Genomic DNA, 21,552 nt, shown 5'->3' on the forward strand with positions numbered 1-21,552 from the left:
CCCCAATGGGAGACGCAACTTTGGTTACGGCATGTAAACCTCACTGCCTCACTGCCATGTTTTGAGTAGGCCTGCTTTGGTTAACGCAAATTGAGCTAGGGGATGCACTGCCAGCTGTTGTGTATCTCAGTGTGTAGCTTGTGCATTGTCCAGGGGCTCTTCCAACAACAATTCACTCAGTCATTCGTCCCAAAGTGTAGCAGCGATTTCCATGATCACTGGTGAGAAAATAGAAAATGTCCTGCTTGGAGGACAGGTGAGGGAAGCAGACACCAGACATAAAGAGATGTCGGGTGTCTGCTAATAGAGTATAGCAGTGGCGGCTCCACTGATCCAAAATCTAATCATTTTTCCCAATAGAGATTTCCAAGCCTAGAATTAAGCAGGTGCATGGTGAATCATGAGAACAAAAAAAGAGAACGCTCTGTGAGTGCTGCTATGACGTTTCGGTCTCTCAGACAAGAGTGAATCCATGACCATAAAACATTTGATTCTGTGAAAAGATATGTCTGAATATTTTTATTTTTTTTACTTCAAATGTGTTATGGTCATGATTCACCGGTGGCTTCATTCTAGGCTTAAAATAATTGAAAAAAATATTTTTGGAAATCACTATGGTAAAAATGAATGGACTTTTGGGTGGAACCACACAAGGCCACCACTGTTATGCCCAATACGACAAATCATTTACAAAGTTACAAATTAGTCCCTCTTCTGGGCATGGCATTATGCAAAATGTTTGTCTTTTTCAAAGACTTTCACAATCTTTTGTAAAGTTAGCCAATTCCTTCCCCTCTCCCAAAACCAAAACTAAACTAAAAGAAAACAAAAACTAATGTCTACAAGCCACCCAATAAGCGGATAATCAATCTAGATAGACATAAATCATAAAGGTATAGTTTCAATTAAAATACTTTGTTTATTTTAAACCGTATTTAAACTGGTCTTCATACCATGTTACTCCAGTGCACAGTTTTCAATGGTTTTACATAAATAAATAAAACATCAAACCAGTAAGAAATTACATCACATAATTGTAACAGTACTTAAAAAAATCAAGACTCACAGAGATATAGACAGAGGTAGATAAACAGACAGTGAGGTAGATAGACAGAGAGGTATTATATCAATGCATACTGTATTATGATCAATTACATCAATATTTTTACCAATATTACTGTGTAATGATCTAGTATTTCAATATGTACTGTATAATGATCTCCGTTTCAAATATTTAAAGATTTTTGACATGACATTTGACATGTGAGCTTACAGAACTGATTTTAAGCGGTGCTAGCTGCCTCTGACTGGCAGTGTGTGTATGTATGTAGCACGTACACCTGCAATTGATTACAACACAAACAGGACCGCAACGCCACTTCCCATATAGGGATCCGAACGAAATTCCGACGGAGCATTACTACGACATGCGGGAACAACTGTCGGACTACCGCTCGAACATGCGCTGCTCCCGTGCTTGCGGTCATGGTTAGGTTAGGGCTTGAGGTAGGTTGTCGGTCTAATGACCGTCGGAACAAAACACGTGTCGGAACTCAGTACTGCACCCAAAATATAAGGGAGCACAAGGCAGTAGTCAGCATTAAGGCAGCATAAGGCAGTAGGCCGTCAGGAATAAGGCAGCATAAGGTAATTGTTTGTGTGTGTGTGTGTGTGTGTGTGGGGGGGGGGGGGGGGGGGGGGATCAGCAGGAAGTCAGGAATAAGGCATTATAGTAATCTCATTAAAGGCACAGTTTACTTCACACTGGGTGTGATTCTTGTATGTTTGCGTGTTTTTCCTATACAGACATGACACCTGGTTACGGGTATACAGTGTGTGGTTAAACACTAGCTTGTAGATCAGCTATTTTCAGTGAAGCCATTTGGTGTGTGTGTGTGTGTGTGTGTGTGTGTGTGTGTGTGTAGGGGGATGGAGTGGGTCAAAAATAGAGCCCCGTGTGACCCTGGTCAACTACGTATACAGTATATGGTTTTAAGTGTTGCAAAACTCTGCTATACCAAAAAGCCATATCCCTGCGTAGAGAGGTTTTGTGAAGGTGGCTTTAACTGAATGGAGGAGGGTCATCGTGTCGTTAGAAACACTGTAGAATGACAGAATTCCCGCCTTGCGGTCCACATACACCCCGACTCTCGAGGAACAACGCAGTGACCCATAAGTCACAACGCTGTTGTGCGTGAACGTGAAGCCACTGACCCCGCCTTCACAATCTAACCGCCAGGACTTGTCATTGTATCCAAAGACCGATATATCCTCCATCTTTCGGTTGATGTCTTTGTAGGAGACTGCTATGCCAAACAAATATCCAATCCAGTCTACTTCAAAGTAACAACGTTCCGAAAGACTCTCTCTACTCAGCACCTGCTCATAAAGGCTAAATCTCTCTGGATGATCGGGATAACTTTGGTTTTGTAGTGTAGCGACTACCTTCCGGTTCTCTTCCAACAGCTGGAGGTACTTGCCGGTAGTGTTGGGGTCTAATGACAGTGGAAAGGAATCTGTGAAAAGAACAGAGACAATTAACAATTTCTTAGTATTTCTTAGTTTTTATTGTATTTTTTTATTATTGTTTTTAAGATGTTTTCCCATGCCAATAAAGGTCCTTTGATTGGAATTGTATTGGGAGTGGGGGCGAAATCGATTGGTCAGACTCCTTGTACAGTCGGAAATTATTTCACTGGCAGTCATATGTATTTAGTCTCTGTGGTGTCATTGTGATGATGACACAGACGCACTCCTTAAACCAAAATTTGAATGAGAAAAATTAAACTCCTCAAAACCTAAATTTGAATGAGAAAAAAATCCCAGAAACCCTAAACCTAACCAGCTATAACATGAATTTTAAAACAGTTTTGTCTATGTCCCTCAAACTTATTTCTAATGGTTTGAGCCTCAATCACCACTCTGATATAACCAGTCCATGGCATTCCTTTTTTGCTTCTGAAGCTGTTTTAGCTGCAGTACCACCACTGAGGTGGTGGGGGTGCTGATATGCAACTTATTTAATATTTGAGTCATTATAATACTGATGCTAGATAAACACAGGCTTGTTTCCATTCCATGCCAGTTTGGAAAATCAACAATGGCGGACATTGTAAAGTGGAAATGCAAATTTGGAACTGAAGACAGGGAGGAATTATACATTTAGTCAAAGGTCTTCAAGTTGGCCCGTCCACACTCTGGCATTACATAATATCACTCCACTCCACAACTCACATTTTAAGAAGTCCTCTCTGTTTGTACTGTTTCCTGGAGGCTCTGATGCATATGAAATGTCGGCTTTTGACGCTCGAGACACTGTAGACACAGTAAATCAGTAACATTATTTCACGATACTCAAGAATGAAATGACTGAGGTTACATATTAATGCACAATCTAGAATAGATGAAGTCCAGTAGTGAAACAGGATTGAATGACCTGCACACAACACTGTAATGTATGGACGTTGCTGATGTGTCTATGTAAGCAGTCCTTGTTCCTTGTTCTGTGGTTGATATTACTAGCGTCTTTGATAAAGTAACTTCCCACTGTGTGAAAACTAGCAGTACCGCTCTAAGCACTAGTATCAAAGTTAAACCAACACCGTAAGCGTTATAGTAACAACTTTACTCTCTGAGGAGAGGTGAGAGGTAACCCACTCACCCAAATTAAAATCCTGGAGGTGCCGGGGTAATCGCCTCTGTCTCTTCCCCCGTCCTGGGCGTTCTGGACCAACTGTCCTGGCTGGTGCTGCAGTACTCATCTTCACCTGCAGGCTGGACTGATCTGGAATGAAGGATTAGAATATTCTTATACAAAACCCTAATAACTTGATGAAAAAACTAAAGATGCCTTAATATTACCATGTTTTATTTGTATTGTGTCATGCTAATACTACTACTTAAATGTCAAATCAAAAGTGAAAAAAAGCATGAAACGTACTGGTGTCCAGGTGGTCTTCGGGTGCCTGAATAAGGAGGTCTTCAGGTTCCCGTTTAATAGAAACGGTGTTGGCTGGTGCTGGATAACTCATCTTCTCCTGCAGGCTGGACGCCATAGACTGGTCTGGAATGAAGGAATAGAATAGGGACTTTGATTTGACATGGGTTGTGTGGATGAAGGTTGCATGTGACTTCATCCACAACCAATGTCAGATCAGAGGTCGTAAAGAAGTCTTTTTCACTTCTTTACACCCTCTGATTTGACATTGGCGTGACTGAAAAGGGTCGTGACCCAACCCGTTTATTAGGAGTAACTTGTTTTGCTTAAAATGACAATGCCTATACTTAGCCCATAGCACTTGCCCTAGTCTCAACGACCGTTGCAGGCTTATGAAAAGGCTAAAATGGAATTTAAATAGTATGTTATGGTATCCTATAGTAGTGTGTATAGTTTCAGATTCAAGATTTTTTTGTGGGGATTTTGGGGGGTCAGACTGAGGATAGGTTCTTGGTTTACCTATGATCCAGGATTACTATTTCTATGCAATTGATGACATATTAACTTGTGTTGACCTTGCTTATTGTAAATCACTCTGGATTAAGAGCGTCTGCTAAATTGTAAACTGCAATGCAGCAGCAAAGTGCCGTACCGCCTGGCACGGTAACTTGTTGCTGGGTGACCCCTCTCGCGGCGATGGAGTCAGGGCAGAAGCGTTGAAGTGGCCGGTTCTCTGGCGTCTTCTTGATTTTGGTCGTCTCCGAGGAGCTGGCGTCGAGCATGGATGGCTGCAGGATCCGCTGCAGGATCCGCCTCCTGGCATTTATGAACCTGGAGACAGGAGGGTGTACCTTTTTATGTGAGCTGCTAACTGGAACCATTTGTCCATGAGAGAGAAAAGAATCGACTCAAAGCAACCACGAGGGGCTTTTTAAAGGCCTTTTCCAAACACTGCGAAAATATTTGGCAAGCATTTGGTGTCAAAGCCAGTCATATAGTTGACACCCAATTCATTCAGTCCATTTGGTTACATCTGTAGACTCCCAGAGTTAAATTAAGAATCTTTACAGTGTAGATTGGGGTCCCCGATATTTTATCAAACGAGATGGGTCTGCGGTCTACTCTCCAATCTAATGCATATCAAACTGCGGGCCCTTATATGTAAAAACGTTGAGAATCACTATTAACTGACCAAACATACATGTTTCTAATGATTCTTTTGTATGTGGAACTTCTTTAACTCACCAGTTGTTAACCTGTAGGAGGGTCAGGTTCGTCTGGGTGGCGATCTGTTTCTTCTCATCCTCTGTTGGATATGGATACTGTGGAAATTTGGAAAACAAACAAGTATTTTTTTCAAGCTTTTTGGCCTTTATTGACAGTTACGGACGGGAAAGAGGGGGAGGGAGAAAGGGGGAAAAAAGGTTGTCATGAATGGGACTCGAACACGCGACCCGCTGTCCACTAGGCCAGCGGGCCCCTCAAGAAACACAAGTTTTACTTTGGCCTAACATGGATTGAAGCTCGTGGATTGAAGCTCGTAGCGCGACATTTGTAGATCTGCTATTTTTGAAAAATCCTGAAAATGAGGCACAAATCTCAAATCTTTGATTCTGGGGGAGTCCCTGGAACAACATCTTTTCAGATGGGGGTCCGCAGCCAAATACAGACAATTCTGGGGGTCCTTGACTTGAAAAAGGTTGAGCACCACTGACAGAAACATAGGCTTTTTCAGAAAACCGTTAGGATTTAGAAGCAATCATTTTTAGAATCGGCCTCAATTTATGGGTTTTAAAATTGAATACTTGCACTCACCTGGTTGTGCTGGAAGAGCCACGAGCGCAATACATTGGTGGCCTGCTTGGGGATGACACGCTTGTTCTTAGACGAGCCATCGTCGTCATTGACAAGGTTCAGATCCTGGTGGAGCGGCAACTGTAGCTGAGACACACAGACAAAAAGGTTCCATCATTCATTTGTTTGCCAAATTAATTAAAAAATATATATGATTTTTTTTTGTGACCAACTTTTTATTTTACATTTTATTTATAAATATGATTCATTTCAACATTAATTGGCACTTCAATGTATTTCTCAATTTCAACCCATCACATCAAGATACAGTATACAACTGTCCAGAGGCACAACTGTAGAAGAGAAAACGGTATTAGGATGTACTACCTGGTTGTTCTGGACGCGTATAGGTCCAGGAGAAATGGCCCGTGTAACCGGCTGGCCTTGTGGAGAGACTACAGTAACAGGCTGGTATACTGTTCTTCCTGGAATGGACACACACACACACACACACACACACCCACACAGAGTATGAGGTATAAAGTACAGCAGCCACTAATGTTGGAGCAGCCATAAACTACACAGGTTCATCCTGATGTTCTGGGGATCTTTGTAAAGTTAGTGTTAGTAAATACAGGTAAAAGAGTAACGTTTGAGCAGACCAACATCAGTCACTCTACCATTCAATATAGTAGAAGACCTTCCTGTTTACACCGCAGATATGTCGTCTCCACCTACAGGAAATACGTTCGCTGCGACCAGGGGACCAGTCTCTGAACGTGTCTATACTGCCTCCCCCCGGTCAGCCTGATTGAGAGGAAAGTAACTGGTTGGAATAATGTGTTCCTTCCACGTGCTACGTCCTACCGGGGAAACTCCCCTCCTGTGATAAGAAGTGGCCTGCTCACGCGTCATGCTCCTCATGGAAGCATGAGCTCAGTTCGGGGCTCACCTCAGGTTGGCAGAGGGAGAGCAGCGCCCAGGGTTACAGCTTAGGCAATTGGCACCGGGAAAAAATGGGTTGCAAAATCATGGGATCAAAATGTAATAGAAAATAGGAAAGTGCCAATGCCAATGCGTAGTCCAAAACAAATTATTGAATTGTCATATTGAACAGCCAGACTCCTGCAACGTTACTGAAGTTAACCGTAACCAAACATGCATTGAACCACTCCACACTAAGAACAAATAAAAACATGTATCTCATAGGTGCCCTATTTTGATCCGAGTTTGCATCTCTGGGTGATAGCGACAACAGAAGAAACACAGAAAGAGAACAGGAAACATACTGGAGTAAAGGTGGTCTTCAGGTGCCTGTTCAGGGTGGCTTTCAGGTTCCTGTTCAAGGTGGTCTTTAGGTTCCTGTTCAAGGTGGTCTTTAGGTTCCTGTTCAAGGTGGTCTTTAGGTGCCTGTTCAAGGTGGTCTTTAGGTTCCTGTTCAAGGTGGTCTTCGGGTGCCTGTTTAAGGCGGTCTTCAAGTTTCTGTTTAATGTCATCTTCAAACTCCTGTTGGAAGTGGTCTTCAGGTTCCTGTTTAAGGTGGTATTCAAGTTTCTCTTTAAGCTGTTCTTCAAGTTTCTGTTTAATGTCATCTTCAAACTCCTGTTGGAAGTGGTCTTCAGGTTCCTGTTTAAGGTGGTCTTCGGGTTCCTGTTTAAGGTGGTCTTCAAGTTTCTCTTTAAGGTGATCTTCAAGTTCCTGTTTGAAGTGGTCTTCAGGTTCCTGTTTAACGTGGTCTACAAGTTCCTGTTTGAGGTGGTCTTCAAGTTCCCGTTTAGTAGAAACGGTGCTGGCTGGTGCTGGAGAACTCTTCTCCACCGTCTGCGGGCTGGACTCCACAGACTTGTCTGGAATGAAGGAATAGAATAAGGACTTTGATTTGGCATTGGTTGTAGATGAAAGTTTAGTGGAAAACGGAGGGAAAATAGGGTGTAAAGAGGGTGGACAGAACTAGTACAGAAATGGTCAACATGGCTGGATCATATGCAACAGAGAGGAGCTATAGAGCTTCATCGTTTCGAGCATTGCAATACAAATATGCGGTTATCGGTTGGTAGTCTTAAGGGCCTTGCAAATAGGGGTGGGACGATATGGGTACCTCACGATACGATATATATATCGCGATAGTAGGCCCTCGATAACGATAATAACGCGATATTCGATATATTGCGATATTTGCGATATATCGATATATTGTATGAAATTTCATCAACGATATATCACAATATCTGCAACTACAAAATACTTGGAACTGAAAAAAACGCTATTTTCGTGCTCGGACACAGGGAGGGACACACACATAGCTGTCTATAGGAGTGGTTGCACCACTCAAACACTAAATTAATACTCAATAAACTCCCCCTTTGACTCATACCCTCATCATAATACCTCACAAACACTACCAACTGACCATTATCACTGGTATCATTATAATACCTCACAAACACCACCAACTGACCATTATCACTGGTGTCAGTGGACTTGTCCACTGCTGGGGAAATGCATTCTGCATTTTGTATTCCCACAAAGCTGTTTGGACAAATCACCATCCAGTAATTCAGTACTTCTGGTTGCTGTGGAATGTGAGAGTGGGATTTGCTTTATTTTAGCTGTCATTTCCTCCTTTTCTAAACATGTTGTTCATCACTTCATTATGAACAAGATTATTTTATTTAAAAAAAGAAAAGAAAAAAAAACTTTTTTCGATATCGATATCTTAATAATCGATATTGATTATTTATCGCGGGATGACGTATCGATATATATCGCAATATCGATATTTCAGCACACCCCTACTTACACTAACGGGGAGCGATAAAACGTGCCTATAGTTCATTTTCAATGAGACCTGCGTTTTTGCTCGGAGAAGCTCCATAGAAACCACCAAACCATTGTGTTGAATTTGATGTACACTTTCAATTTTTAGATTCATGTCCATCTGACTGCGACATCTAGTGGCCAGGATGAAAACTAGATGTATCTCTCTGCAGTAGTCAGTGTAACCCACCAGTAAAACAACTCAGTATTACATACCTATTCTGTACAACTTTAACAGAGGCTTCTTCTTTATCATGTACAACTTTAACACAGGTTTCTTCTTTGCATTACACCCGTCGTCTCGCTGTTCCCCAGACAACGTTGAAAATCTTTTGGAGGCCCTCTTCTGATACCGTAGACGTCTCCCTTTGATCGTCTGTGGAAATCACGGGTACATTTCTTTTTTAATAATAAATACAAGTTAGAGACAGTTCAGCAATCTTATACTGATCCAGAAGTTCAGTCGCCAGAGGCAGCACTGCAGTCAAGATAGGCTACAGAGTAAGTGGAGTACTCTAAGTATAAGATACATCAAGGGTAGCGATACAAAATAAGAGCCTCAGAGGAGTCTGCACAATGCCGAACAGAATAGATGCACACAAAAAAGATTAAAGCTCTATATTCTGAAAGTTTTCATTGGAATAAAGTGTTTGTTCAAATAGCAGGGGTCTCCCTGTGTCTGCTATTCACCTTATGCACACTGCTGCCATCTTGCCAGCAAGGTGCTAACTAGATGCAATTCCCCATTGACAGCCCATTCATCCAAACAGAAACAGATTGTATTAAACAACGTCAAACACACCAACATTGCAGCTGTACAGAAAGCTTGAATTATCCTCTATCTGCAAAGTGTTTGTTTCATAAAAGTCCACTGTAGACTTGTTATGAGCTACTTCCTGTCGGTAGTGCTGTCGCTTCACAGCTAGAAGGTCCTGGGTTCATTCCCACTGGGGCGTGTTCTCTCCTCCGTGTCATCAATGCCCATACCCGAGGCGGGCTTAGAGTTAGCATGTTCTCCCCATGTCCCCTAGGGTAGGTACCCTCACAAAAGACATGCAGTAATCCTGGTCTCTAAACTACCTCCCCCTGGCCAGCCGGGGCACCTGATGGAGGGGAAAGGAACTGGTTGGAATAACGTGTTCCTTCTACGCGCTATGAAGCAGCTTGGACTCCTCATGCATAGAAGGACGCATGAGGTCAGTCCGCTGCCCCCCCAGGTTGGCAGAGGAAGTGTAGCACCAAGGATTACATTAGATAATCGACACTGGGTGAAAAATGGGTTACAAAATCGTGGGATAAAAATAAGAAAAAAAAAGAAATTCCTTGCAGGTGATTTTTTTGTAGTATTGGAGTTTGGAAGAACTCGTTTTTAGTAAAGCAACCTCCTGCTGCCTCCTACATTATGTGCAAATTCAAAACAGGTGGTATGCAGGGCTGTTGAGTGATATCAAACGAGCACTCCCAAACTGACACTTAGGAAAAAATAACCTGCACAGAATTTCTTGAGGAAGTAGCTCATAACATGTCTAAGGTGGATTTTTATGAAACAAAAACTTTACAGATTGAAAGAGGATAATTCAAGCTTTCCGTACAGCTGCAATGTTGCTGAGTTTGACGTTGTTTAATACAATCAGATAGGACTTTTCTGTTTGGATGAATGGAAGTTGCACCTAGTTAGCACCTTGCTGGCAAGATGGCAGCGGTGTGCATAAGGTCAATAGAGTCTATAGCACTTTAATAAACAGAAAATACATGTTCAGGTAGGAAACACAACAGGTGCGCTTCCTCTGGATGCCTTTTGTTTGGGTGGGTGCTCGGCTATAAATACAACTAGCCGTTTCAAATACCTCAAAGTGGAAAAGACAGCGCTCGAAAATAAAGGATGCAATACTGGTTCAGATGCACGTTTCTTCATATGTAACGCTAACGCGTTTCGGCCTCAGCCTTCCTCAGAGCAGATTCAAATCTTTTAAAATCTTTTGAATTGTTGTTCAGGTGGGTTGCTATGCATTTATCAGCTTAAATTGTACATTGTTCCAGTTCCAATTGTGTCTGCTCATGTGTCATCACGTCACTTGTTCATCTTGTATTCTGTTGAGTATGACTTCTCTCTCCTGACTGGATAAAATTGGTGTCCTGACCTGAAAATGTATTTTCTGATTATAAAGAGCGGAGGAGGCAATGAGACCCCTGTTACTGAGTGAACGTTCTATCTATAGCAATAATTACTATCAGAATACATAGTTATTGTCTCCAACAGGCTGAAGTGAAGGCGTGGACGGAACTATGTTTTTGCCCATGTCCATCCATCGTCTGTGTAGGCTACAGCTAATCTCCTACTGATTGTGCCCAAACATCACAAAAATCGGTACACATTATCTCTATAGTCATGTCATCAAGCCGTACCTGTCCAATGTTTCATCTTTGATTTCTACTACTACCTAGCCTGACGTGACCGAGGAGCACATTACTAAGAGCACCGAAGTCTGACGTCACTTTCAGTAGAGGGCACCAACACACAGATTCATATTTTTTTATTTGCATTGAAATCTCCATAGGGCGATTTTAGGTCGCTTCATATAAGAACTGTGTTTGAAAAATAAACCGACCACCCCGGCCTTTCTGTCAGGGGAGTGGCTGTGCATCGTTAATGATGTCCATTCATATTTGATACAGCCAGTTTCTGGAGAAAATGGAATTAATGTGGCCGCAAAAGCCTTGAAACTACATATGAAGGCAATGTCGCTGCTAATATACGTCACGCCCAGCTGTCAACACATTGCGTTCCTGAGATTCCTCGTTGACGTAAGCTCAGCTGGTGGTGACTCGACTCGTACTAACCACGAAACATTAAATATCAATAAAATAAAAATAAACGTAATTGACATCCAGTTTCTGTTGTGTGACGGACAGATGCAGCCACACGCATACCCGGAAATGTAGTCTCTGGGTTGTTTGACTCGTTTCTAACGCTTATTTTGTTACTCTTTGGGTATATTTGCACATTTCCACATTCAGTCGATGCTTCATATCCATATGAGTGAAAAGGCCGGGGTGATCGGTTTATTTTTCAAACACAGTTCTTATATGAGGCGATCTAAAATCCCCCTATGGAGATTACAATGCAAATAAAAAGTACATGAACCTGTGGACTGACGCCTTCTACTGACAGTAGAGGGCAGTGACGTCAGGACTTCGGTGCTCTATCACTTACCCCAATAATAGATACACTTTAAGATAAAACATGAGAATACCTCTGTAGTATCATCCTGGATGAAGAGTGAGACGACTCCACTAAGCCGAGCATGATTATTCACGGTTAAAAGGTAGGGACGCATCCTCCTCCTGGCCTGAAAGATGAATAATTAATTTTAAAAAATACATGAATTATTACATTTTGCTCAGAGCTGCTGATTAGGCTGCTATTCAAATAAAAGACAAAATAAATGTAAACTAATTAAAGCCACACATGGTACCTTTACTATTCTGAGTCTGACTGCATACATTTGATTAAAGAATAGCTACACATTTGTCAGTCTAAAACGTACAGTACTCTTTTTAAATATTCAAGACATAATTTCGGTTCTTGATACTAAAGACATAGCTGCATTGGCTTTAATGGTAATGTACAATAGAAACTCTGATGTTTTTGGATCCAATCATGTGATTCTGAATAGGGCCCCACCATTGATGATATGCACACGGCTGCCATCTTGCCAGCAAGGTGCTACCTAGGTGCAACTTTATAGACAGCCCAAGAGCCAATTCATCCAAACAGAAAAGTCCTATTTAATTGTATTAAATAACGTCAAACTCACCAACATTGCAGCTGTACGAAGAGCTTGAATTATCGTCTTACTATCTGCAAAAGTGTTTGTTTCATAAAAATCCACCGTAGACATGAGCTACTTCCTGTCAGAAATTCCTTGTGTGTTGGAAGTGCTTGTTACAGTAAGTAAAGCAACCTCCTGCTGCATGTGCACATTCAAAACAGGTGGTACACATGGGCTGTTGAGTGATACTCAACGAGCACTTCCAAACTCCAGCACTTGGGGAAAAAAATCATCTGCAAGGAATTTCTACAGGGAGTAGCTCATAACATGTGGATTTTTATTAAACAAACACATTGCAGAGAGAAAGAGGATTAATTCAAGCTTTCCGTACAGCTGCAATGTTGGTGAGTTTGACATTTAATACAATTTGATAGGACAGTTCTGTTTGGATGAATGGGCTGTCTATGGGAAGTTGCACCTAGGTAGCACCTTGCTGGCAGGATAGTCCCATCTTTAAAACACATTCATTATTTAAGTAAACTCTGTATGATTGCATTCACTGCCAAGGCCCCCCAAGCAGAGGGTCAGGGGGTCCTCCGCCAGAAACTTTTTAACAGACTGTGTAGTAGATGAAAGTTCCTGTTTTCTGGTGAATTTTGGAACTATGATACCAAATCCAGGAGAAATGACAATGCAGGGGTCCTCCAGCAGTGTTGGCAGCCCTGATCATAATCAGTAATAACAATACACAATATATTGTTATTGTAGCGTAATGCACAATTACAATAGATATTGAGGAGGACCCTTATGTAAACAAGTCTTAGTTGTCTTTCCGTTTCTATGATCCTAGCAGATTTTGTATTGACCTGTACCCATGAGTCTACAAAGTACAGATAAGCTCAGAGTGACAGATGGCGTTTTATCCAGAGGCTTTCCGCATTTTGAAATTGTATTATTTGATAGAAAAAACAACAACTCCCAATTTATTCTTAGCAACAGTAATGGTAGACAGCTAAATGATAATTAGGAACCAAATGGACCCTCATGGGTCTGTAACTCAGTGTACAAATGGAACCAAATGGCATTTGGTAGCTCTGATCCATAGCCTACTGCTCTTGCTTCCGTTACTTGCAACGGCATTAGAGCTATGAACCAGAGCTAGGCATTTGGTTCCATTTGTACACTCTCAGACTCAGAGTTAAATCAACTTTGATTATACAATATAAATTGGGGGTCTCAGGGATAGAAATGACATTCAATGGGGGTCTGTTGCCTAATGCATGTCAAACTGCAAGGGGGTCCTTTTTACATTTTACAACACTTGAAATTAAACGGGTTGAGATTCACTGCTATAGAGCCGTAAAAATATTCTCTTATGGGGGTCCCTGGCATATCTTTTCATATGGGGGTCCGCGGGCTAATTAGTGTCCATTTGGGGGTCCTTGACATGAAAAAGTTTGGGAACCACTGTTTCTACAATGACCACCACGATGCAATTCCACAAGACATTCCAACAACACACATGGCTGATGGCTCTGGCTCTCTGCAAGGACTAGCGTTAGCAGCTATGCTAGCACACTATAGTTGTGTTGTTAAACATGCATCCTTATCCACGGCGCGCAGTATATGACACAGTAAAACACACACATTCTGCACCGAAAACAACAAGCACATACAATTATAGTAATTTTACCTGAAATAACAACAAAGTTCGACAATGAAAACCGCACAACTGCGGCTGACGCTCTTTTCACAGGAGGAGAGTTGCCACACTCACTCACTAACAAGTTGCCAGATATCGCGACGGGCGTAAGCCACAAACAAGCCAAGCGGCGGGGGTTGTTGTTTTGCTCTGACGTCGGGTTCGTTTATCAGGGTCCAGGGCATAGGTCCAGGGACTCCCCCAGGCCGCCAGGGGTCCTTGAAGCGGTTCCTGGGAGCCTCCACTCCCAGGAACCAACTGTGACTGTTACAAGAAAGAATTTGCAGAATGTCCCATTTCACAAGTTTTCAATTACAATGAAAAATCTTACTATATTTTTTTGAAAATAGCCGATCTATACAAGATAACAATTTTTCGCAATGCGACGTATTGTGAGTCAAATGGCCAAAATGGCACTGATGATGTTGGCCTATGTTATAATAATCAAAATCTACAAAGTAGGCCTGCCTGTAAAGTCATGTTTTCAAATAATAGTTAAAGTATAATATTTGCCTCATAGTGGAGTAGAAGTAAAAGTATTGAAAATTGAAAATACTCCAGTAAAGTAAAAGAAAATACCTAAAATTGTATTTATACAAATTACTTTACTATTTTTTTTCCACCACTGATGAACACTGATGATACAATATAAATTGGGGTCCCAGATATCCAAATGGTATCAATAAAGGGTGCATGTTGTGACCTTAAATTGTGCATATTAAACTGGAATTAAAATGATTCACCGCCATAAAAATCTTCTGGGGTCTCTCTGGCTAACATAATAGTGTCAATTTGGCGGTCCTGACATGAAAAGGTTTGAGAACCACTGGCTTATAAGAAGCCTACTTACTTTAGTGTTAATAACTGCATAATAACTGCAACCATCTCTCTCTCTCTCTCTCTCTCTTCAGCTGCAATAGTTCAAAGATTGTGTTGACTTCAATGGGAAGCGTACACCCGATATTACACTGATTTAATTCCTGGTCTGTTCTGTAATTTCTGTTTAGTCATACTAAAGTAAAGTTGACGCAAAAATAATGGCTTCCATTTCAGCGCCCGAGGCGACTGTTTTGAGGCGAGCGTTTTGTATTGGTATTCGTTTAAAATACAATGATTTTAAAAGCAAGACAGACCTCTAGTGGACAATATGAGAAATTACATGACAAAATATTAAAAAGGCAGCAAGTTGCACCATGGTTTCACTACTTGCAGTTGCAGTCACCCAAAAACAAACCAAAATAGGCCTACGGTAAGTGCAGTCTATCAACAGTCAATGCATTAATTCATATATACTTATATCTCCAATTAATATATTAATATGAACAGTCTACCTACCGGTCATTCCCTCCCAAGTCCCCAGCTCCTATTAAGAAATACAGATTCTTATGGGCTAAGCTCAATAACTTGTTTCCAGCCAGGCCCTGCTCATAGAACATTTCATCGTAGTGGTTCAATGCCTTGTTCAAGGGCACTTCAGTGGTGGTAATTTTAACGTGTCGGACCGCTGATTCGAACTGGCGACCTTCCGGTATCAAGACCGCTCCGCAATCCGTTCGGCCACCGCTGCCACATTCTCGTTCCTCTGAAGACATAGCAATGATACTGTGCTGTCTTTTCAGAAGCGTTACACAACATCTTACCTTGGAGGTGGACAGAGAGAAGTGGCCTGGATTTACAGTCAAGAAAGATTATCTCTTTCTTCGTTGGCCTCATTAACCATAGGGCACATATCTTTACCATAAGAAAATGTCACACATATATGGAAGCATAAGCATAAGCCAATAACACACCAGTAAGACGCCCTTAGGGCGAGAAGCAACCTCTGACTTATTCTTTTCATTTTTTCATTTTTTTTAATTGATGTTTTCAGGCCTGAAACAACAGAGCTTCTTAAGACGGCACAGTTGAGAAGCACAAGCACTGGTGTCAGTGAGGTCAGATGTAAAAAAAAACAAAAAACAATTCCAATAACGTTCCATATATCATATATTTCCATGAATTTTATAACCATGTACGCTATTGACTAACCTGTCAGTGAGGAGCCCTACCGGGAGGTCATAGCACCTGAATTTCGCATGACGTTTAAGAAGATTTCTCGTCCTGAACTTATCCCCACACTTACAGTGGAAGTTTGTCTCTGCTGTATGAATTTGATAGTGACGTTTCAGTTCAGCGCTTCTGCGATACCTTTTACTACACTGGTCACACTGGTGGGGTTTCTCTACTGTATGCATTCTCTGGTGAATTCTGAGCGTTGTGCTTATAGTGAAACTTTTCCCACATTGGTCACAATGGTAGGGTTTCTCTCCTGTCTGAGTTCGCTGGTGAGTTGTCAGATAATACTTTACACTGAACCTTTTCCCACACTGGTCACAGGGGTAAGGTTTCTCTCCTGTATGAGTCCTCTGGTGTATGTTGAGACTCTGGGGTGTTGTGAATGTTTTCCCACACTGGTCACAGAAGGTAGGTTTCTTCATTGGTAGTTGGGCAGTTGAGACATCTGTGATAGAGATTGAGGTAAAACAAATAAATGTTTCATGAAAACTATAACATAACATGATTTGAAGAAACATGAATGTTATAATTTCTTAAGCATCATTATTCAAGTTGATCGAGGCCTAGTCTGTTTAATCCACCAGTTAGCCACAATAATGGATGTTTGGTGAGTGGAAATGCCTAACTTAGTTCTCACAGTATTTTAGCTTTAGTGTTTCGGAACTTTTCGGTCGCTTTTTAAGTGGCGGTGATTTATCGGGAGGCACTTGTGTGGGTGTGTATTAGCTACTTTTCGATGGATCTAATATATAGCGAGATCGATATACTGTATATGAACCAGCGCCATTACTTAAACACAATTTGTCCTTATGAATCTGTCCACCGTCCACCTTTTCCAAGTAGGCTAGATTTTGAAGCTGGATTTTAACATTGATGAAATTCATTGTTGGGAGTGCTGATGCACTGTTGTTGATCTGCTATACCTGTCCTTCAAAATGGCGCCCGCCCCCGAATTTGCATACTAAGGTGCGAGGTTTGCAAGCCCTATTGTTGATAATATGATATAGAACCTACAACAGAACAGAGAGAAAGAATGATCATTAAACTTACCGAGATCCAAGTCATCTTCAACTTCATATTCAAATTCAGCTCCATCTTTAATCAATTTAATCAATTTAATGTGTGTCTCAGCTTCCTCTTTCATTGAAGCAGTCTTGTGTGTCACTGGAGAACTCCTCTTAGTCTTCACCTGCAGGCTGAACACCACAGACTGGTCTGGAATGAAAGAATAGAAAAAGGACTGGGATGGGTCACCTTGTAGTCAAGTGTGGCAGTCAGTCCACACAATTGTCGGTTTTCTACTAAGCCATTATTGTTTATGTTGCTCATTTTTCTTCCTCCCCTTAAGTAGTTTCTGGCATGTTTCCGTTTCGCCGTACACAGTCAATCCGCATGCTCCACATCTTCTCTCTTTTTGGGTGCTTTTGTGGCAGCTTTGCAGCACCGTCTACAGGCTGGGCATATACACTACAGCGTTCTCAGTGCGTTCTGAGCATTCTCAAGTGGAGACATACATTTCATGTGACGATTCCGTCTGTAGGGTAAACGTCTCTGTCTGGATGAGGCTAGCCTCGGTCCCAGGCTTACTCATCTGCATAGAGTAAAGCCTGGTCACAACCTAAGGCAGAGACGCTATCGGCGGAAGTGACAAATGACAAATTTCCCCCGGATACGATATTATTCCGACCAATCACAACACTTGTTTCATACACAGAGAATGTAAACTGATTTGTAAAGCATCAACGTAATTTCCTTGAGCGGTATACTTCCGCCAAAATCCCACAACTTCCGCCCCAAAACAAATAATAGCCTCTACAGCTTAGGTCTTGCCCAGCGTGGGATGAGGCCTAAGAGTAACAAAACACATGTTAATGCATCCTCTTCCTTGTTTAAATGGTGAAACTAACACACGCACAGCCACCACATGAGGGGATCCAATGTCCACACTAACCCACTCACTCACCCAAATCAAAGTCCTGGAGGTGCTGGGGTAATCGTCTCTGTCTCTTCCCCCGTCTTGCAGGGCGCTCTGGACAAACAGTGCTGGCTGGTGCTGGAGAATGTATCTTCGCCTGGAGGCTGGACTCCACTGACTGGTCTGGAATAGAATAATGACTTAAATAATAACAATTGCCATATATTTCCAAATAGTAGCCCTACCGCAAATACCCGCACACTAGCTAATACCCGCCAGGGGTCTGACAGCATTCGCTTATTAAATGCCTCCTCCGGATAAACGCCCCGATCCGTTGGCTATTGTTTGCCGTTTCCTCAGCCTAATGTATATTGTATTGAATGACGGCGTCCTGCACCGAAAATAGAAGATCTACAAGCTCACATATGTGCCGCGGATGCGACTCTTGTAGCTTGTAGGTCTGCTGAGTAGGACTCTCAAAAATAAATCTTTGTTGTAAGACAGAGGTAGTTTAACTCGAAGGTTCAGTGTTAAACTGATGGTGAAAATACGTGGAGATTGAGCAGGGACCAAAATAAAATACAATTATACTATTGGAAAGATATATCTTAGTGATATATCTTTTGTATGACACTATAACACAAAGTGTCTGTTGCATTGTTCTTCTTTTGTATCATGATCATCATATACTGAGATAATAATCATATACAGTTCATAAGGTGATATCGCTGCGGAGCAGAAGAAAATAAAGAAAGCTAGGACATGAAACTTACTGCTGTCCGTATGGTCTTCAGGTTCCTGTTTAAGGTGATATTCAGGTTCCAGTTTAATAGAAACGGTGCTGGCTGGAGAACTCTTCACCTGACTGGATTCCACAGACTGGTCTGGAATGAAGGAATAGAATTTTGATTTGACATGGGTTGTAGTCGTAGATGATGGTTGAATGTAAAACAAAGGGACCAGAAGTGGTAAGAACTGAAGTTGTAGTGAACCAATATACAGTACATGTGTAAGCTTCAAGTGATTTAGGTGTTTAGATCTCAGGCCCAATTTTTCTCTTGCTGTAGGTCTCACAAGATTTGGCTTTCGCAAAAAAAAAAAACATGCTTGCAACTGTTACAGCATGATCAATGTTTTTTTTTGCAAAAGCCAAATCTCTTATTTTTTTCTGTGTAGCATGTGTTAACAGACAGATTTCATATCTATAAGTCTGGATCGATGTAGCACAATCACATAACAGCCAACAGCACACAACCTTAAACCGTAAACACACCAGTACACCAGTAAACAGCTGAAAACAGGACAGCTTATAATAATATAAAGCAGCAGCAATGAAAACATGAGGAAAAGCAACACATCTGTATCAATAAACAGCTGCTGCAGCACCACATACTGCCAGATCAGCCTTCCCTTACCATAAGAGTTTGCCGTTATTATTCAGAACTCTCTGGATGTTACCATGAAGCTTACCTTTTTCTTTTTGTTTTAATAAATAACTGTTACCATAAATGGTAAATGGTGCATTTACATATAGCGCCTTGGCCCTTTATTTAACTTCGACACCAACTCTGGGGGAAAATACAGCTGCTATTAACACACACCGTGAGATATCAAGCTGCCTCACGATATAGAAACAAGCTCTTGCCCCATTTGCCCTCATGGCTCCACAAAGCTTACTTTACATATAGTGTGAAAAATGATTACACATAAATTCTCTGGCCATTATCGTTCCAGTATTGTTTATATGCAGTCTATGCTTTGGAAAAGGCTCAATGTACAATTTTTAAAGAAAGACATATTTTCTTCTGCGGAATGCGGAGCAGAAGAAAATAAAGAAAGCGAGGACATGAAACTTACTGGTGTCCATATGGTCTTCAGGTTCCTGTATAAGGAGGTCTTCAGGTTCCTGTTTAATAGAAACGGTGCTGGCTGGTGCTGGAGAACTCATCTTCACCTGCAGGCTGGACTCCACAGGAGTGGTCTGGAATGAAGGAATAGAATAAGGACTTTTACATGGCTTGACGATTAAGGTTCAATGCAAAACGGATGAAAAGGCACTTCTGCCTTGCTGAGATTATTTTTTGTTTTTCCTAGGTGTAAAGATAGTTTGTTATCAGCGAGCCATGTGCAGATACTACCGAGTTCAGAGCTGATGGCCTTTTCAACATCCAGTTTGTTCCTGTCCGAGACCAGCAGTGCCGAGTCATCTGCGAACTGGAACAAGCTGATGTCATGTCGTTTACATATATTAGTGGAACAAGCTGATGTCATGTCGTTTACATATATTAGGAACGGTAAAGTCCCTAATATGCTTCCTTGTGGAACGCCACAGCTCACTGGGAGGTGTGTGTGGGGGACAGTGTTCCGTTCACCTCCACCATCTGTTCTCTCCCCTCCAGGTAGGATTGCATCCAGCTCACTGATGTGCTATCAAAATTCAAAACCAATTGCTTTTAGCTTGTTAACCAGTATGGAGTGGTTCACAGTGTCAAAAGCCTTTTAGAGGTCCAGTATGACCATGCCGCAGTATTTGCCAGCATCCGCTCAAATAGAGAAGGAATGCTAAAGTCTGGATGCAGACATCACAATTCTCTTTAAATAACATTCATTTGAATTGATTGATTGATTACTTTATTAACAGTTTGTGATTACTTTATTAACAGTTTGCAAAAAAAACAAAAAAAACAAGGTATGCTAAAGGATAAACCAGATAAGCCCCCAGGGCTTGTTTCCATTAAAAACCATCCAGCAGCATGAATAACACTTACCGCAGCTGAAAACAGATCAGCTGAAAACCAGTCCTTAACATATTTTTTGCCGTTATCATCATCTCTGTGGCGGGTTATCATAGATTCACTGCTGTTTCTGCTAGGACTAGCGTTAGCAGCTAAGCTCCTATCACACAATGTTAAGTAAGTAGTTAACTTGTCTTATTGTGTCGTGTTAAATAGCCATCCTTATCCAGGGTGTGCATCATCATGTGACAGACAGTAACACAAGAAAACAACAAGCGAGTACATTTATACAGGAGAGTGAGGAGACGTTTTACCTGAACTATAAACAAAGTTCAACAATGGAGGAGTCAGGACAAGAGTTGCCGATGGGATTCTCGGATTGGGACAGCAGTGGCTGACTGGCAATGGAGATCCAGGGCCATAGATGAGCGAGCGCTCAGCGCGCCGGCCTGGTGACGCGAGGTAGAGCCGCATACCGCGCATACCAAGGTGCATTACCGCCACCAACTGGACTGTGTAGAACTGCACAGCAAACCAATAAAATAAAAACAGAACTCCTATATTGTATTGATTCACTATTAAAGTGTGTTACTCTTATGCAATGTACTTAATAATTGTATATACGTTGTGTGCTGCTTTTCCTAAAAGACCAGGCAATGTAAAATATCGATGTTCTACCTTTTCCAACAACTGATTGATTGATTGATTGGGTTTTATTCACAGTTTGTAGAATGGGTAATTCAAAGAAAGTACAGGTCAATACAAAAAGAGGATGAAACCAGAAAAAGCAATACGTTGTAGCCTATAATGTTTACATCAGGGTC

At 41.6% G+C, this 21,552-nt stretch overlaps 2 protein-coding genes across 3 annotated transcripts; both read right to left on the reverse strand.

The window, feature by feature from the left end:
- Window positions 1-905: 905 nt before the first annotated feature.
- Window positions 906-14,151, reverse strand: LOC306917068 (uncharacterized protein). Of its 2 annotated transcripts, XM_079495191.1 has the most exons (12): window positions 14,015-14,151; window positions 11,803-11,898; window positions 8,765-8,924; window positions 7,021-7,578; window positions 6,119-6,216; window positions 5,753-5,878; window positions 5,183-5,259; window positions 4,590-4,768; window positions 3,941-4,063; window positions 3,662-3,784; window positions 3,235-3,315; window positions 906-2,516 (listed from the first exon to the last, which is right to left on the reverse strand). In XM_079495191.1, exons 2-12 carry the CDS (start codon window positions 11,884-11,886, stop codon window positions 1,993-1,995), a joined length of 2,133 nt encoding a protein of 710 aa, XP_079351317.1. In that variant the 5' UTR covers window positions 11,887-11,898; window positions 14,015-14,151; the 3' UTR covers window positions 906-1,992. The 2 variants fall into 2 exon arrangements, with proteins under 2 accessions (XP_079351317.1, XP_079351318.1); XM_079495192.1 differs by lacking the exons at window positions 8,765-8,924; window positions 11,803-11,898; window positions 14,015-14,151 and adding an exon at window positions 8,190-8,300.
- A 1,699-nt stretch (window positions 14,152-15,850) lies between these two features.
- Window positions 15,851-20,867, reverse strand: LOC306917660 (uncharacterized protein). Its single transcript, XM_079495952.1, has 6 exons — window positions 20,762-20,867; window positions 19,851-19,974; window positions 18,767-18,877; window positions 18,042-18,176; window positions 17,129-17,293; window positions 15,851-16,523 (listed from the first exon to the last, which is right to left on the reverse strand). Exons 1-6 carry the CDS (start codon window positions 20,840-20,842, stop codon window positions 16,006-16,008), a joined length of 1,134 nt encoding a protein of 377 aa, XP_079352078.1. The 5' UTR covers window positions 20,843-20,867; the 3' UTR covers window positions 15,851-16,005.
- Between the last annotated feature and the right edge of the window lie 685 nt (window positions 20,868-21,552).

This window comes from Electrona antarctica (genome assembly GCF_951216825.1).
Source record: "Electrona antarctica genome assembly, chromosome: 24".
In the NCBI taxonomy this organism is placed as follows: Eukaryota; Metazoa; Chordata; class Actinopteri; order Myctophiformes; family Myctophidae; genus Electrona; species Electrona antarctica.

Coding starts and splice junctions, on each gene's coding strand:
- LOC306917068 (XM_079495191.1), bottom strand. CDS start 11,886: ATGCGTCCCTACCTTTTAACCGTGAATAATCATGCTCGGCTTAGTGGA. Junction 3,316..3,661: donor CCTCCAGGATTTTAATTTGG/GTGAGTGGGTTA, acceptor CTGTGTCTACAG/TGTCTCGAGCGTCAAAAGCC. Junction 2,517..3,234: donor CAGAGAGGACTTCTTAAAAT/GTGAGTTGTGGA, acceptor TTCTTTTCACAG/ATTCCTTTCCACTGTCATTA.
- LOC306917660 (XM_079495952.1), bottom strand. CDS start 20,842: ATGATAACCCGCCACAGAGATGATGATAACGGCAAAAAATATGTTAAG. Junction 19,975..20,761: donor CTGATCTGTTTTCAGCTGCG/GTAAGTGTTATT, acceptor CCTTCATTCCAG/ACCACTCCTGTGGAGTCCAG. Junction 18,177..18,766: donor TGAAGACCATACGGACAGCA/GTAAGTTTCATG, acceptor ATTCTATTCCAG/ACCAGTCAGTGGAGTCCAGC.